This window comes from Trifolium pratense, linkage group LG2 (assembly GCF_020283565.1).
Source record: "Trifolium pratense cultivar HEN17-A07 linkage group LG2, ARS_RC_1.1, whole genome shotgun sequence".
Lineage (NCBI taxonomy): Eukaryota > Viridiplantae > Streptophyta > Magnoliopsida > Fabales > Fabaceae > Trifolium > Trifolium pratense.
This window is the reverse complement of record NC_060060.1, coordinates 70,295,104-70,314,178: the sequence shown is the minus strand read 5'-3', so window position 1 is coordinate 70,314,178 and position 19,075 is coordinate 70,295,104. Positions and strand designations below refer to the sequence as shown.

Below are 19,075 nucleotides of genomic sequence, written 5' to 3'. Positions count from 1 at the left end.
CTGCTGAACAGTTGTCCACTAAGATGGCAGTTACGAAATAATCTTTTACACGTGGCTTATGCCTGTCAGGTAGTGGGTGGTTTATGATGACTTTTTGTATTCAAATTTTTGTCAATAAGCGTAACTTCCCAAATTTACCATTTTTATGTTAACTGTACGCATTTAAATAAACTTACACAATACACTTGCACACTTTTCACTCTCACAACCTACACTTTTCATCTCTCTAAACCTTCAACAAAACTTTCTTTCTCTCTCGTTAGCATCAACCCTAACCTAAACCTTCATCATGTCTACTTCAACAAATCCAATCGTTATTCCTCCGTTTCTCTTCAAGAACATGGAATTTGTCGGGAATGAAATGGAATTTCAAGAATCGTTATTAACTCTTCTGCCTGAGAAGATGGTTGATTTCAATAGCTTGAAAGTAAACGGATATGATGTGGAACCTTACTTTGCTTCTCAGGGTTGGAATAGGTACTTCGAGATGTTGAACGGTCCAATCTACCCATATCTCCTTAAGCATTTCTGGATGAAAGCTAAGGTCTTCACCAAGTACGAAGCAAAGCAAGAGGAACTTCTAGCTATTGAGAGGAATCCAAGTCTGAAAGGAAAATCTCGGAAGGAGATGGGTCTTCTTGAGTTCACTGGTACTCAGATTAGGTCAAATGTCTGCGGCATGAATCTCACCTTCTCAAAGGTTCACTTCAATGCTCTGCTTGGATTAACGGACTCTGGTATAATTTTGGAAAGATTTGAAAAGGATACAAGATATAGAGAAGATCTTCTGCACAGGATGTTTACAGATTTAAAACAGAAGGGCAAGGTCAAGGGAATGACTGACGAGTGCAGAGTGCTGTTTAAGATTATCATATCATCTATCTGTCCAAGATTAGGTGGTACTGATACCATCTCCTGGCCTCATCGTCATCTTATTTATTTTCTTCTGACTCAAAGAAAGGTTAATCTGGGAGATTGCCTTTTTGAACGTGTGTGTGAAGCGATTTTCTTCAGCAAGTCTCAGAGGAGAACAACTATTGTTCATCCTAGATTATTGTCTGACCTACTCTTTCAAGGCAGAGTAGTGAAGTTGCTTATGAAGTTTTATCCTGAGCTTGTTGAGAATCAGATTACTCCAGAAGTTCTGTCTGCAAACTTCTTATAAAGAATGCATCTAATCAACACCAAAGTGGTTCAACCTTCACAAGACTTTCAAGTTCGCACAGGTGATCCATTTTATGTGGATGGGTATCCTATAGTCTCTGAATTGGACTGTGAAGAAGTAATTCAGAACTGCTTGGAACGACTCAAAGGAGAAGGATATGTGGTCACTAGGGAAATGGTGCCAAAGGAGCCAACTGTCAGTATGTACAATCCTAGGAAGAGGAAGTCCAAAAGAAAGGCTAAAGCTCAGGAAGAACAAGTTCAGCCAGATCTTCTGACTCAGAAGAAGATCAAAGTGGAACAAGCTGCTGCTGAACAGAGGACTAAACAGAAGCATGAGGCTCCTACTAAGAAGGTTGCTGAAGAGTCTTCTAGAGCTCCTAAAAGGAAACTAAAGCTGGATGATGATGAAGCTGACTCAGAAGAGACACACTCTGATGAGGAAACTCTTGCTGATAGGCTCCGGAAGAAACAAGTTCCTGTCTCTAAAGGTAAAACTCCTAAGATCTCTTTCAATGAAGCTGAAATTGGATTAGGTTTTACAAAACCCCTTAGAACCATTCACCCTGACCCCATTAATATTTCATACTCAGAAGAACAAAGTTGTTCAACTGATGAGCTGATCAAAGAAGGTAAGAAAAGTCTTTCAAAACTTACCTCCTCTGATAAGTCTCAGCAGAATGACAAACAAGTTCTTTCTGAGGATCCTATAACTGAACTAGAAAAACATCTGAGCCCAGATACTCTGAACAATCATCCATTCTCTCACGAAACTACCAAACCCAAATCACCTACCAAATCCAAATCACCACAAAATCAACCACAACAAGAAACATCTGCCAAACAAACATCTGATCCACAACAAGATAAAACACTTGAACCCATACACTCTCCCACCAAACAACCTAAACAAACCTCTCCTACCAAATCTCATGAACCAACTTCTGAACCCGTAAACTCTGAACTAATTTCTGAACCTAACCCAACCCCAAGTGCTGAACATATATCTCCTGAATGTGTTCACACCTGTGCTCCTTGTCCCTCAGAAGTAGATGTTGTTGATAATACCAACTCTGCTCCTGAATCATCCAAGCCTTACACAATTCCTTATACCTACCCCACATCATCTGACCCTTTTGGAAGCCTATCCAATCAGTTTTATGATGATCTTTTGAGTTTGTCTAAGCTTAGGAACAAGTTTTTGGTCTGTCCTACTGACGTGGATATTGAGGTCTCTGCTCTCAAGGCCAAGATGTGTGACATGCTGGATGTGATTGGTGAAGAAATCAAGGATGAGATTGGTAAACGGGACATGTAGGTTGTTAATCTGATGAGGGAAGCCTTTGAACGAGCAAGTCTGAAGAGATTGACTATGTTTAACCATGAAGAAGTTGGGTCTTCTAGGGCTGCAGCTGTATCTGCAAGGAGAGCGGCTGATGATATGCTTCTCAATGTCTTCAAGAACTGCTGGGTGGACTCAAAACTGTTCAAGAGCTTAGAGGATCAGAGGATTGAGACTGAGAGGATTGTTCACGAGGCTGCATTGCTAGATCAAGAACAGGTTCTTATGATTGAATATCCAGAGAATGGTGGTTCTTCCTCTGATAAAGGAAAAGCCCCCATGGAAGCAGATGTGGATCATCTTAGGGTTCTGGAGCGAGCTATTGAAGAACAGAGGTCAGATCACCAAGTTCTTGCCAGCAAGGTGGATTCTTTGGATTCTAAAGTGGTTGATCTGCATACCAAATTTGACACTATCATCGCCCTCCTCCGAAAACCCTAGGCTTCTATGCACATTTTTTTGTTATAAGATATTCTGTTTTTATTTCAAACACTTGGTTACTTATTTTGTTCTTGATTATATTGTTTGCATGCTTTGGTTCGTTGTTATTTTTACAATTTTTTTTACAAGTATCAAAAGAAGGAGACAAAGAAACACTAGCAGAATTTATTTAAAATTTTTCATTAAATTGGCTGAAAATGCCTTGAGTACATTAGCATAAGAAAAAGAAAACCTAATCCTAATTAGATAAAATCTCAGAGGAAATCTCAGATTTCTTCTCAGATTCATCTGAGGATATTTCTATTGGCTCTGGGTGTTCTTCTTCTTCGTCTTGTTCCTCCTCAGGACATAGCCTGCTAAGAACTCAGCATAATCAACATCTATTTCATCTTCTTCCGACTCAGACTCTGAAGAGATGATGATTATCTCTGCCTCCTGTTTCTTCTTGTCTTCCTCTTCTTGATTTTTCTTGTTTTCTCTTTCATTGTTTCTTTGTATACTCAGTTTGATTTTTTTTGTGAAGAATGTTTGTTCGCTAATAACGTATTTATAGCTACTTTGGCGCTTTGGTTTTTATCTTTTGAAATTAATTTCACCTCCGTAACAACCAATTCTTATCTTTGACTGTCTTGGTTTTCTCAATTTTTTACTTTTGACCATTACTTTTTGATAATGACAAAAGGGGGAGTAGTTACGCATTAATTGATATGTTTCAAAAATCTGAAACCACGCTTAAAGTTTGTTATGTTAATAAAGTTTGTTACAAATGTTCATTTTAATTATTTTATGCGGAGACTAAGTTTCTTTTTTAACTGAAAATAAATTTCATAAGTAAGGATAAGTTAAGAGTGCAATTTTAACTTAACCTTATGAGACTTAGCCCTTCGGATCAAAGGAAGGAGTCAGACTAGCAACGGACGAAGCGGGTGAAGAGCTTAGGTATAGAAAGTGACAAAGAGGCTAGGAGCCCACCCACTTTCAGCTATATCAACAAGGGATCTCTTTAGTCACGGTTGGGCGCAACAAAAGTCAGGCCTTTTTTCTATGGACTGCGCTCCTTACTAAGCAAGATGACTCCTTCTCATTTATGAGTAAGAGAGTCGGGTGAATTCTGCGAAGGGGGAGAGCTTGCAAACCTCTCGTTCTGAAGAAAAATATGGAATTTAATTTCATTCTAAAAATTACTTAATCTTATACTAAATTAAAATATCATGGATAAAACTTAAAGCTAAGGCTTTATGGAGTATCAATCTTAGGGGGAGCATGCAAACCTCACAAACCTAAGAGAAACATGATAAGTTAATTTAACAACAATTGTCAATTAATACTTATGTTTGTCATCATCAAAAAGGGGGAGATTGTTGGAACAAAATTGATTTAAAAATGTTTGCCCCTAAATCTATTAAGGTTTTGATGATAACAAAGTATTAATATACAATTGGAAGTACTAAAAATTTATTTTAAGTGTGCAGAACTTAGTTTCAGACAAGCTCTGAAGAAGGCTCAGAAGTTAAGTTCTCAGAAGTTCGCAAGAACTCAGAAGATAAGAATCTTCAGAAGTTACATGCATCAGAGGATGAAGACATCAGAACTTGCTAAAGTCTGAAGTGAATCAAACTCGGATGTATATCTTGGATTGTGTGAAGATTCGTATTTGAAGGTCAACTCCTTTACCAATGAAGAAAATGACCTCTCAACCTTGATCAGAACAGCTACTTACATTTTGTCTGTCCACAAGGGAGAACGTGACTTATCTGACTCCTTAGCTGAATAAGGAAAGTCTTCTATGCACATGGTCAAAGTTACTGAAACCCTTACTCTGTTTTGGAAACGACCAAACTGCATCAAGACAACTTGCTTGAAGACAAACGGTTATCTTCAACAATGGTCATCTTTGCAACGACTCTTTCTTAGTCCTATATATACTAGAAGAATCAGTTTGCAAGATATCAACAATTACAACACGCGCTCGATCATTGTCATACTTACGAATACAAGCTCTAAACCTCTGAACAAGTATTTTTCACTCTTAGTCCAAATACTTTGTACTCACTGTATTTGATCTTTAAGGTTCTCTTAAGAGCAGTTGTATTTTATTCAACGAACTTATTTACTTTGTTTGTTTGTGAAGTCTCTTGCTTGTGTGCTTGAGCATTGTGGTGAAGTCTCTTGCTTGTGTGCTTGAGCAATTGTAATCTTGTGTGATTATAGTGAAATCTCTTGGAAGTGCAAGAGGACTGGACTACTCTCGTTTTGTGAGAGGAACCAGTATAAATTGGTTGTGTGTTTTTCTCTCTCCCTGATCTTGTTGTTATTTGTGTTATTTATCCGCTGCTAACTTAGTTAAGTTAAGAACTTTGAAAAAGTTTTAACTTGGCTAAAACACAATTCAACCCCTCCTTCTTGTGTTTTCACACCTTCATAAACACATCTTTAACTATCTTATATTTACATCACTTTTATTATTATTATTATTATTATTATTATTATTATTATTATTATTATTATTATTATTATTATTATTATTTTGTTGTTGTTGATGTTATTATTATAATTTTCATAATACTTATTGTTTCAATTTATACGAATAATTTTTCAACATTATAATATAAAATACCGCATAACACCCGTGCATCGCACGGGTGTGGGACTAGTATGTATTTGATTATTAAAAGGGTAAATAGTGTCATACCCCCTGCAAAATAGGCGAGTTTTGCGTTACCCCCTGCAAAATATTTTTTTGAGATTACCCCCCTGCAATGTCAAGATTCCTTGCGTTACCTCCCTGGCTCAACAAGTGGGCATATGACATGGACGAATCTTGACGTGGCATGACACGTGAAAATTAATTTATTTTTTATTTATTTTTAATTGCCAACTCAGTAATTATTTATTTTTTAATTAAAAAAAAATGAAAAAAACTTTTTTTTTTACGGTAACTTTTTTTTTAAAGAAATCTTTTTTTTTAAAGAAACTTTTTTTTAAAGAAACTTTTTTTTTTAAAGAAATTTTTTTATTTAAAGAAACTTTTTTTTTTCGTTCCGTTCATATGCAGCGATTGTTCTTCGTTTTCAGTTTCAATTTGGGGGTTAGGGCAAAGCGATTGTTCTTGCGTTACTATGTGATTGCAGTTTTTTTTTTTGTTACTCTATTATTATTAGTTATTATTATTATTATTAGTTTTTTTGTTACTATTATTATTATTAGTTTTTTTTTAATCTTCGTTTTTTTTTTTTTTTGGTTACTCTATTATTAGTTATTATGTATATATAAGAATTTTTTTTTATATATATAATAACAACTTTTAGTCAAAAAAAAAAAACTTTCTTTTAAGTAAGTTCATAAAAATATAACAACTTTTAAGTTTTTTTTCATTTTTTTAATTAAAAACCCACATTAATTAATGAGTTGGCAATTAAAAATAAATAAAAAAAAATTAATTTCCACGTGTCATGCCACGTCAAGATTCTTCCATGTCATATGCCCACTTGTTGAGCCAGGGGGTAACGCAAAGAATCTTGACATTGCAGGGGGTAATCTCAAAAAAATATTTTGCAGGAGGTAACGCAAAACTCTGCTATTTTGCAGGGGGTATAACACTATTAAAAAAAGTAACCTTTAAATTTATGTAGTGTGTTATAGATCTTCTCAATATAAACCGAAAAATTTATTATTTATTTATTTATTTGAATAAAATAATGTAATTCGTAAGTATAGTCCGATTAATAATTATTAGTGTGCTTGGAGTTCCAATATCAAATTTTAAACTATTTCGCACTTAAAAAAGTGTGTGAGTTTAATAAACTATTTAACAAGAAAAATAAAAATAGAAAAACGTTAGAAAATTGAGTCCTAAAATTACAAAAAAAAAAATATATATCTATAACAATATATAAAGGAATAGGGAGTTTGGGCCGACTTTTTTTTGATCCATTTTGCCCTTTACTATAATTTAAAATACGTAACACTTAACAATAATACCAACAATACCCTTGATTTTTTTAGTAGCAACAAATTTTTTTTATTAACAAACTCACAATAACATAAGACTTTTTTTTTGTTGACATAAGTTAGATAAAGACAGACGAGAAACTTGCTTGTCTGACCCGCTAGTATATATAATTTCTCTCAAGAGGAATAGAGATTAGAGAGAGACTCAGGCTTCCACTAAACATGTGCAAATTGGGGTAATGAATTGAGTAGCAATATGGGATACACAATGTTGTCAACTGTTATCTTATCTGTTGTCATCATGAAGCGTTGTCGATTGCACTTTAATTACGTTTTGAAATAGCACATTCTTGAGCGAGGAAACAAACACGATTCCAAAAGGTGTTCTAAGGGCATCTCCAGAATTGGATTCTCTACGGTTAAACTGCATCCCATCGGGATATTTTCATCGATTGATTAATATCGGGCAGTTCAAATTTTAAGATTATATTTTAATTGTTTTTAATCGTTTGATAGCAATTTGGTTTGCAGAGTGTTGTCTTTGGAGTAATCAGGTGGGAAATTGATATAGATTTACCTAGAGTTATACTTAGAATTTCTATTATAATAAATTAAAAGGATTTAATTAACATGCATCGACGATATAAAATAATTTTACACTATCAATCAATACCAACTATGTTTTCCGCCACTTCACCCCACTTTTTTGATATGACAAGACAAAATAATGGTTGTTTATTGGACGATTGTGTAAAACTATTTTACACCGTTGGTGCATATCAATTAAACCCAAATTAAAAACAGGGTAAAATATGTTTTCAGTCCCTACTTTTATATTGGATTTTGGTTTTCGTCCATGTACGTTAAAATTACTTGTTTTCGTCCTTAATTAATTTTCAATTTTGGTTTTAGTTCCAAATGTTAGGTCAACTAACTGTTGACCAACAAAAATCTATATGGCATTGACATGTAAGATTCCTTTGACACGTGGCATCCTACGTGGACTGCCACGTTGTATTTTTTAAAAAAAAATTTACGGTGAAAATATCACCGTTGCTGGGGATCAAACCCGGGTCACCCGCCTGACAGGCGGGAATACTTACCACTATACTACAATGACTTGTTGAAATTTAGTTTTCAATAACTCATAATACCCTTTATTACTTCTAATATTTTTTGACAACAGATTGAAAATTTGTTCATGATACATAACCTCTTCACTCCAATTTCAAGAATAGAAAATTAATTCTAGAAGAAAAAAATGCAACTTCATCATAATCTCATTTCACTTTTATTCATTACTTCATCATTTTATAATTCTATTCAGGAACATTCATGCAACTTCACATCATACTAAATATGAAACTTATCTTTAATCAACAAACTAAATTCAATTAATCAAAATTAAGACAATGTCAATAACTTGCTTTTCCTTTTTAATTAGTATTATTTTTTTAAAAAAATAACAGTAAATGTCACGTATCAACGGAATCCTACATGTCAATGCCACATGGACTTTCGTTAGTCGACAGTTAGTTGACCTAACATTTGGAACTAAAACCAAAACTAAAAATTAATTGAGGACAAAAAGAGAGACAAAAACAAAAACTCAATATAAAAATAGGACTATAAAGATATTTATTCACTGCGTCTCATGTACGGCATAGTCGTAAAAATCGACTGCATGGTACCAACAGTCGGTTTTCTGGTATTCTTCAGAGTATTTCTTTCAATTTAACAAGAAAATTTGTTTTATAACTTTATTGGGGAGTACTGCGTCAATAGAAGCAATCTTGAAGAACTGTCCCACATCAGGATGCATGGTTTTTATAGACAGAGTGAAATTTTTGTATAATCTGCAAACTGGTATCTCTTTTTTATAGCATAGTTTACAATCATACAAGGTGCAAATTAGGAGCATCAGCACCTAAGTTGCACCGAAATCACTATTTATTGAACAGAAGGCATCGTAATTACTGTAAGCCAATACATGTGCTAATCAAAGAAACAATATCCGAACTGGCCGCCGTTCAAAAAAATAAATATCCGAACTGGCCAGCTCACTGTACAACTTGTAAACCAATCTATCCGGTAGTCAATAGCTCAATGTATATAGAAATAGAACTTGTCTTAATAAAACCTATCTGGAAGCCCACAACTCACAATGTTCCGTGAGGAATATGCTTTAACTTGTACAAATGACAGTGCTGCTCAATACTTCCTATAACTTCAGATTAAAAACGGACAAACAGAAATCCGTCAATCTGAATTGCCGGGTCCTTGATATTTTCTACTTCAAAAGTATGGTTGTATCTTAGTAGCCGTATCATAAAAAATAATTCAATGTAACAGAATTTTGTTGACCGTTGAAGCACGAATTTGGAGCCATTATTCCCTGAAAATTAGGCACATAACCTAGATCAGAAGGAAAATGTCAGAGGCACTCAAAGACATTGCTGGGTGTCATTGAAGAAACGGTGAAAATATATATCAACTTTGTAAGGATGAAATATTTGCACTGTACAAGTTGTAATAGCACAAACAGGAAATAGATTTGCAAAAGCAACATAACGTATTTACTTCATAGGAGAAAAATAGACAGTGTGATCAAGCATTCAACAATATTTATTATGGAAGACTAAAAACAGGTAGAAACATTATAAAGAAACATGTGAATAGAGAAAGAAGCTTATACAGTTATGATAAGGACAAAAATCTTACATTCGTGAAATAATGCCAAGGAAGAGTTGGCACACATCTGCAAGCTGTAAAAATGGAAGGGCAGAAAAAAAAACTAAATGAGAACAATTGATAAATTGCAGGAATCTACACCAGGCATTATGTAATGTGCCACTTGAAATGCATTTCATCTTGAATATAAGGAACATGAAGTTTACGCCCAAACCAATTGAACCAAAGCTTAGATAAAACATAAACAGTATATAGTAATCTCACTCAATCTTCATACAGTAAATTGACCATATCTAATATACTTACGCACCTTTCCATGAAGTCAGTGGAAGACTTGCCTCCCTTTTTCACTTTCCAAGGTAAACCTGAACATGAAACCACAACTAAGAATTTTGAAACTTTTCACCCAAACCATTATTCTCTTACACCCAAAATAAAAAACGGGAAAAATCAAATAAAATAGGCATGAACAGAGAAAACGGGCAACTAAGATCATTAACAATAGGATTTTGAATAAATTCAAGTATAGCTGTGTCCAAAATTCACTCACTTTCTACACCTCTACATACCAAGTTTGACAGTTATCAAAACAGTGCAATGCCTAACCAAGACAATGAGCATTCTATCTCATCTCATGTAGCAATTGTCAAGGACCAATAGTTAATGATGCGCAACATTAGTTTCAACAACTAGAAAATATAATTAAAAGTATTGAGTAAGAACTATACCTATTCTCATGCTCTACCTAGTACTTATTGTCTACTTGTACCATCAAATGGCGATAATAACGTCCCCGTATGATTCTGTGCCACATAAATCGAATCAAGTTGGGGAATGTGAGCTGCATCCGCTGCTGAACAAGCCTGCAACCAAATATTTAGTTTAAATAAGTATTTTAATCCTCTCCAGTTTATTATCAGCACACTGAAAAAAGAAAACCACTTACCATCTTACTAGACACCTCTGAATTCCTATAGATATGGGACGAAAGAAGGGTGGATCCCGTTGAGCATAAAGCAGCCCCACCTGCCAAAGACTAGAAAGGTTAAAAAAGGAATGATTTCCATAAACACAATGCATCATGCATGTACTCTTTAGGGACATTGCGTGGAGATGGTGTCAATAAATTCTTGTTTACCAACAAATTTAGAGTAATTCAAAGCCTTCATACTACTAAATATTAGAAGTTAGTCCCACCTTTTAGGATAAAGGCATTTTTTGTTGCAGTTTTTGTAATATTTACTAATTGTTTGATTCATTTAGCTCACTCCACCTAAATGATAAATTAGGTTGTTAATGTTTTTGATGTTCTGCAGTAAAAAAAAATCAGTGATTCACCTATCTAATGTTCAATAGTATTGAATCTATTACTAATATATTAAAATCGATTACCACCAAAGTTCCTAATTTATCCTTATTACCTTTAACCATGTTGCAAGTTTTGTATCCGTCATTGTTATTTTACTAAAAAAAATATAGAAAGATTATATATGCTTAAAAATATGAACAAAATAGATTATAGATAAAAACAAAATACAACAATCTATACATAAAAATAGGAAAGAAAAAAAATAAAAAAAAAATATAGAAAGTTAATTCAATAAAAAAAATTATAGAAAGAATATAAAAAAAAAACTGCATCAAAATAGGAACTAAAAAAAAACACTATAAAAAAAAAACATAAACAATATTTTTCATAAAAAAAGAAAAGAAACATAAACAATTTTTTTTATAAACGAAACATAACCAATATTACTACAAAGTTTACTACTAACCATTAATAATAATATAATAAAGTTTTTTTTTTTACGGAATATAATAAAGTTAATTAGTATCAAGCTTACTAAATTACCCTAAATATTCCTAATAAAATTTATATTTTTTGATTAAAAATATACATGGGATAATTATTTGTCACAGAAACATAAAAAATTGAATAAATAAGTTTACAAGAAATACTAATTAACACAATAATTTCACTTATATTTTAATAATATTATATAACAAATTTTTAAATGTTTAATTTTAAATAAATTTTCTACGCTACTATAATGACAAACTTAAATATCGATAAAAATCTATAGACCCGTGCGAATGCACGTGTCTCTAAACTAGTTTTAAATAAAATTCAAGCCGTAAAAACAAAAGTGTTGGATGTTTTTAACTCTGTTGATGGTAGTGAGTAGTGACTAGTGACGAAAAGTGGTGATTTCTGATAATTTGAGGGATTGAAACTGAAAAATATATTTTACACGGACCAATAACAAAATACACCAATTTACTAGGACCAAAAAACATTTCAAGAAAAATGAAATAAAATAAACTTATTGAAAGATGTGATTGCAAATATAACTGCTAACTACCATCTTAAAACTTTACACTAAATGACCTAATTAGTAGTTAGTATTACATAACGTGGCAAGGGATATCATAAAGGGCCACTGGATCTTCTAGAAAAGAATTCAGAAAACAAAGATAATATACCTGTAATAATGCAAGAGCAGAAGGATCATCAAATATTTCTTCACTATAATCAATTCGGTAATTGACCTGACATGAAGATAATTGATCAGTTAGATCAAAGAGATCGCAATGCAAGCACAACATTACATGGTCAGTAACTAAACAAAATCACACTATCTTCAGTGCTATAAATATCTAATTAGAGTACTGGATAAAAAAAGTTAAAATACTGGACACTAATTCCATAAAGAGAGAAATACTACCAATACAACATTTGACAATCACTTCAACACTATTATTGGGTGAAATCTCAATAGCAAATAACACAGGCCCGAGTTATTTAGTGGGGCCAACATGGGATTTCACTAAATGATAGACCATGAAGATTCTAAACAAAACTTTTTAGTATAATGAAATATATCATCTGAAAAAGTAAATCTTCCAAACAAAATTACCAAAAGCAAAAGTACTTTGATTGATCCCGATATTCAAACTGGAATTACACGGAAAATGTATAGAGCAATAATCTTATTAGTTATTACAGTAACAGAAAACAGGAAGAATTAAAAAATGAAAAGGGGAAAGTAGAGATAGACTTAGAGAGGCAAGCTTGATACTCTTCCAAAGGCCTAAACCTTACACAACTCACTCACAAATTCAACGCCCCTTTTGGTCCAAATTTGGAAGGGAAAGTGATGGGCCTTTTATCATGTTTATACCAGAGGAGAAAGGAGGAAAAAAGGAAATTAGCTGGTTCTGATGTATGAAATGAGAAATGTTATGATGGGTGTTGAAATATTGATATTTATTATAGTATGATATGCTAGTATCCTTTGAGATTAATCATAGTAGTATTACATTCCTATTTAGATTATATCTCTCATAAATAGTTTTTTTTTTTTTTGACTAAATCTCTAATAAATAGTTGTTTAAACCTTTTCATTGATAATAAATATTCATATTCAAGTTGGTACCATATGACTAATCATATGTATGCTAAATGCTTCTTGATTATTCTTGTAGAGATTCCTTTTTTGCTCAAGCTATTTCCAGGAACAAAAGAACCGGTTTTCCTATTAAAATTTATCAATGTAAAGAATGGTGGTGCAGTAAAGCTAAAAATCCTTCAACAAACAAAACTCAGAGGAGCAGGGACATCATCCTATAATTTTGCACTATATATTATGTGTAGCATTTATTTTTCAATAGAACTATTGTCTCACACGGACAGATTGAAAACTGAAAAATATAAGCACATTTACCCCGAAATCTGCATTGACCAGAGATTGAATAAAATCCATCAACTGAAGCTTTGCCCACTCCCTGCACAATTTAGGGTCATCAACATGTGGCGGATGCCTCCAAGGTGCACCGAAACGTAATCCGTCATCTGGAACCTTTCCAATGCGCACATCAATTGCAAATTTTTGCAATATCTCCAATGCTTTATCCAACGCAGGATTCACGGCAGAAATCTAAACAAAGTTGGATAATGCTACGCACCATTAATCACACATGCAGTAGTGAGAAGACTATTACATAAATAATTTAACCAAAAGTAAATAAATAAATAAACATATTTTCCCTAAGGTTGTGAAAAATCACAAAACACATAAATCTTCACTACACAAGTGAGAAATGGGGGAATAAGAATCTCCCTTGCGTTTATTCTGTGAAGGAGCTATGTTATGGATTTCTATACAACTAATGTGGATGTGTTTAGCCTGTTTGTTACCAATTATAAAAAAAAAAATTTGACACTAAATAACTTAAAATATATTTTAGAAATTATTTAAGAAAAGTAGAAGTTGTGTTTGTTACCGATTATATAAATGCATTGCAAAAACTTTTTTGTGTTACGTTATCTTTACAACGATTTTTTTTTTTTTATAAAAACGTGAGTTTCATTACGGTCAACAAACATAAAATAGCTTCTTCTTTTTTTATTTCTCTAAAAACTATTAATCTCTAAATTACTGAATATCAAAATCAATTTTTTTTTAATTGGTAACAAACAGACTTTAGGTCTTGCATAACAAGTAGCTCAAACTAGGAGTTCAAAAGAACAGAAGTTGTATGCAGTGAAGTATGTATTCATTGACATCATTTTGTTGTGTTTTACTACCTAGATAATGACATGTAGCATATTTTTGTCAATTATTTTTCTTTGAATTTTACCATCCCCACATATTTTTATAATTATACCAGTACAATGCCTGGGGTAAACATGCTAGTTCTCAAAAAAAAAATTGATTCCCTTGAATAAAGTTTGAAAACGATAATAAGATCCAATGTGAAAGGCTCAGTTTGAAACCAACCTGCAAATATGCTAGATAAGCATCTACAATGTCCTCGAATGTGCTAGCTCCACCTGCTGTTGTGCTGCACTTAAAGAAAAGCATCAGTCAGTAAGAATTACAGTACCAATTATTGGTAAAAATTATAAATCCCCTACGATAATGGAAAGATCTTGCATACAATGCTAAAAAGTGTATATTGCTTAGACTATATCATATATGAGACTTGAGAGTAATAAAAGAATCCAAAATAAATAACTCTTACTTCTGTAAATAATTGTTTTGTTTGAGTGCATAAAGTTCAAATAGATGTCGAGGGTTTGGCCCAAGTACCTCAGCAATCACTTTCCACTGAAATTTAAGGACTAATAGTTAAAAGCAGAAGAAATTTTCAGGAACTATAATAAGAACATATATAAACTAAAGTTTGTTTCAAGATAATATCTACATACTTCTGATTGACTAAAATAGTCAGTGACCATGTGCATTTGAGCTTCTTTTGGAGTCCAACCAAAGGTCTGCCAGCCAAAAGTTGATGAATGAATAACATGAACTCAACCAAATAAAAAATGGAAAAGGTCTTCGATAGACACACATCTCAAATCTTGACTTCTCAAAATTATGCAGTTTGATACAATCAACTATAAGGACAAAATTATCTCAAAATTATCTTGACTTCATAACCAAATTCCAGACACAAAGCACTCTAGGATGTAATCAAAAGTAATTGGACAGCTACCTTCTTCATGGACCAATAAAGGCAAATATATAAACAGTAATATTGTTCCCAACTACAATTTAGCCATAGTAAACTCAGGTTGCACTAAGGCCTCGTTTGGATTAGCTTATTTTTGAGCTTAAGCAAACAGCTTATGCAATATAAATTAGGTTTTATGTTATTTTATAAGTTCATACTAGTGAAAATTGTATTTTTATAAGCTATTTTATCATAAACTACCTTGACAAACTTATAATAATACATAAAAATTGCATAAGCTAAAAAATAAGCTAATCCAAACGGGGCCTAAGCATAAAAAGCAGCAAACAATTAGTTAGATTGGAGTTTATTTTAAGACCATATAACTTCTTCCACTAAACAATGTCAGCACATCAAGTTCAAAACCCTATCCTAGGTGAAATCATCGGTTTAACTTAAATCTAATCTAGGGAATATCTGCATATGACAACTAGCTTCCTATCCCATCCATATAATCTTTCGAATTGTTCTCCCATATCTCTGTAGCAGCCCTCCCATCTCTCTGTAGCGGGGCTCCCTCTAGTTTTCAGCTTATGGAAGTAACTTTAGACATGTCTATAACTTGTTTTCAGCTTACGGAAGTTATCGAATTACCTCACGTGAGATGAATATCTCCATATATCCAAAATCCAAGAAAGCTTCGTATGAATAGTAACTGGCGAAAACAGAGGAGTGTTAGAATTTATAAAAAAAGGACAAAAAAATGTAGAAAGGGTGACAACAAATACTCCAATAAGTGAAAATGTTACCTAAGAATAACAAAATTCAGAAACACATGGAATGAGAGGGAAGATATAAGATTTAATAAAATAGATGAAAACACAAAGAATAACCAAAGACCTGCAGTGAAATAAAGCATAAAAAGCAAAGGACAAAGTATGTTGAACATGGATTGCATGGACCCGTGTAAACGCAATAAATCAAATCTACTATTAATAGTTGACTACTTGTAAATTATTGATATATTGCAACACTGTAGAATTAATAGTTGACTACTTGTAATCGCCACAAAATATGTTTGCTGCAAAAGTCGTAAACTACAATAAAAAAAATACTAGAAACTATTTTACTTAATCTGGTCCAGACATTCCATCATTTGCTTCAAATATATTCCCCCATGTTATATTATTATAATAAATTCAGATATCTACATGTATATGAAAACTTTTCAGCCCATTCTCCAGAAAATAAGAAATAAGAAACTAATATATAACAAAGACGGTGACAACAAGATTCTAAACTTCTAGAAGCTCCCAAAATTTCAATAGCTAAAATACTAAAGTTGCCTAGCAATTTTCATAGATGAAAAACAAAGAATACTTCACAATCCATCCAAGGTTATAAGCTCATATTATAAGCCCTCACCTCACATGTCAAATGAAACCAATGCATAAATGAATTACAAATCATTTCATTGTAAAAATAAAAGCTCAATAAACATAAAATATGATGCCGTATTGCTAAACAAACTGAATTTCATTCCGGTGACAGTAAAAGAAGAAATTTACATACTCCCTCCGTACCACAATATATGTCGCTTTGACACTTTTACACATATTAAGAAAGATGATTAATGTTGTATGGAAAACAGGGATTATGGGTTGATTTACAAAATTGTCCTTCATTTATGGTATGGAAAAAATAAATTGAAGAATTGAAATAAGAGAGTAATAAATAGTTAAGGGTATAATACGAAAAATAGCATTAAATGCTTCATTAGTAATATAAAGCGACATATATTGTGGTACAATTTTTTTCCCAAAGTGACATATATTGTGGTACGGAGGGAGTAATAAAATATTGTAGGTTTCTTTATATTTGTTGTTTTCTCTGTTTGGTTTCTTTTGGTCGGTTAGTTTCTTTTGTTCTTTTTGGTTGTCACCTCCTTTTGTTGTCATTTTTTCTTGTTTGGGGTGAATTACCTCTTGTAGTTTGCTTTTTTAATGTATATCAATTTGCCTTTCAAAAAAAAAAAAATTGGGGAAGGAAATGAAACTTCAATGAAGAAAATAACCTATCAGATGTCACGAGGATAATAGGCAGAGACCGCTCATTAGCGCCCAAAGCAATTATTCTCCATATCAAGCTATCATGATAGAGTGGTCCACTGACTGAAAACTCATCATCTACGGTAGCATGCTTTAGAACTTCGATATTGTTAATAACCAGTTTTGGCTGCAAGCAACTCCAATACATCATCATTTTGAATTACCACAACCCACAATAAAAAAATATGCAATCCAAGTTGATTTGACAACAGTAAATAAAGGAGACATACAGTGCAATGCTTAACACACAAAAAGCCATTTCCTGATTAAGATTCTATTTGGTTAAATAGTTTAATTAAGCGCTTACAGCATAAGTGCTTATGTATAAGGTATTTTTATAGCAAAGATAAAATAAAGTCATTATGTTTCTCTATAAGTTGTTTTCATAAACTATCCTAAAGAACTTACGAAAATAAGCTGAAAACATCTTATGTACATGTCATAACTTGTTTTCTTAAGTTCTCCCAAACAATTTTGTTTAAGTGTTCATGATGACAGATAAGCTCAAATAAATCAATCCAAACAGAATCTGATTCTAGCATATAATTGATCTTCACATTATTGTGAATTGCTGATAAAAGTACCTGAAAATGATCAATTTCAGCAGCCTGTGACAACAAATCCAACAACAAAACAGGCCAATCAGTTGAAGAATGAGTAAGGGACCTCGAAAACCCTCCAGTTCGATTCATATTGGCAATAGCATTAACTCTAAACCCTTGCTGAATCTCAATCACTTTCTTAGCAAGCTTCAACGCAAGAACAGATTCCTTAAAATACAAACCCTCTTCAACAGACAAAACACTCTTCTGCTTATCCCCAAATCCCAAAACCCTATCAATCTCATCACCACTACATTCTTTCCCCATCACAAACACCGCACGATCCCACAGCGCAGCCGGAGAGCCCTTCCTAGAACCAGAATCATTCAACACACGCTTCAACGCAGTGGTAAGACCGTGCCATTTATTAAGCGAAGTGAAAATCTGTCGCGAAGTAATGGCTCCCAATCGGAGAGCCTTTTCAGCCATAGCTTCTAGACATTGATCGAGATTTTTGCGGCAATCAGAGAGAGATGGAGGTGGTGAGTTAGACCATGAAGCCCATGGGCTTGTTTGGGCTTTGATAGAATCGGCAAAATCGACATAACCGGTTATGTGAGGACCGTTGTTCCAGTTATTGAGTAACCGTTCGAGAATGAGAGTTGTTTTACCGACGCCGCGAGGGCCGTGAAGGACGAGTGGTTGATGAACACGGTGGCGTTGAGCGTGGTTGTTGAGGATTGTTTCTAGAAGGGGTCTTGGAATTATTCTCCATGGTTTTTTTGATGCCATTTTTGTGGCAACTGTGAAGTTGGGGAAGGAAGGAACAGGGTTTTGGGGTTTAGGTTTGTGACGTCGTTTGTTCCTTTCAGTTAATTTTTTGGATGTAAAATGTGAACAGTAAATGAGAAATAATAACTGTGTGCCTTTCCGTCCATTTATTAACGTTCTGCCCTAAGGGCACATGTTAAGCTAGCTAAAAATAGAAATATATAGCATTTAATGATACAAAGAATTTAATACTCCCTCCGGTCCTTTTTATAAGAAACATTTTGGAATTTTTATTTGGTCCTTTTTATAAGAAACACTTTGACACAATTCCATTTGTACCCTTATTAAATACAATCAAATAATTCATTATAATGCTAGTACATTAATTAGAGAAGTTTATTTCCCATGCTAGTCAAAGGTTAGTTTTGGAATATAATATAAAATGTTAGAATCATTAATGAGAAAATTTATCTTCCTTGGTCTGTGTGATTTTGTCAAAGTGTTTCTTATAATAAGGACCGGAGGGAGTACTTAGAGAATTGAATACAACACAAGTTCAATAAATATTTTCCACATTTATCTTCTTAACATGTGCCTTAAGGGCACAA

At 33.1% G+C, this 19,075-nt stretch overlaps 2 protein-coding genes across 3 annotated transcripts; one reads left to right on the top strand and one right to left on the bottom strand.

Annotated features, from left to right (window-relative positions):
- Positions 1–1,168: 1,168 nt before the first annotated feature.
- On the top strand, positions 1,169–2,482 carry LOC123905340 (muscle M-line assembly protein unc-89-like). The gene has a single exon (XM_045954948.1). The coding sequence runs from the start codon at positions 1,169–1,171 to the stop codon at positions 2,480–2,482; it is 1,314 nt and encodes a 437-aa protein (XP_045810904.1).
- Positions 2,483–8,871: 6,389 nt separating this feature from the next.
- Positions 8,872–18,567, bottom strand: LOC123908528. 2 transcript variants are annotated; one of them, XM_045959195.1, is made up of 13 exons: positions 17,739–18,567; positions 17,121–17,281; positions 15,701–15,761; positions 14,802–14,867; positions 14,615–14,700; positions 14,371–14,434; positions 13,315–13,527; positions 12,074–12,139; positions 10,536–10,615; positions 10,318–10,452; positions 9,900–9,954; positions 9,620–9,663; positions 8,872–9,313 (listed from the first exon to the last, which is right to left on the bottom strand). In XM_045959195.1, the coding sequence occupies exons 1-10, from the start codon at positions 18,486–18,488 to the stop codon at positions 10,335–10,337; spliced, it is 1,665 nt and encodes a 554-aa protein (XP_045815151.1). In that variant the 5' UTR covers positions 18,489–18,567; the 3' UTR covers positions 8,872–9,313; positions 9,620–9,663; positions 9,900–9,954; positions 10,318–10,334. The 2 variants fall into 2 exon arrangements, with proteins under 2 accessions (XP_045815151.1, XP_045815152.1); XM_045959196.1 differs by having other exon boundaries at positions 8,872–9,293.
- Positions 18,568–19,075: the final 508 nt, after the last annotated feature.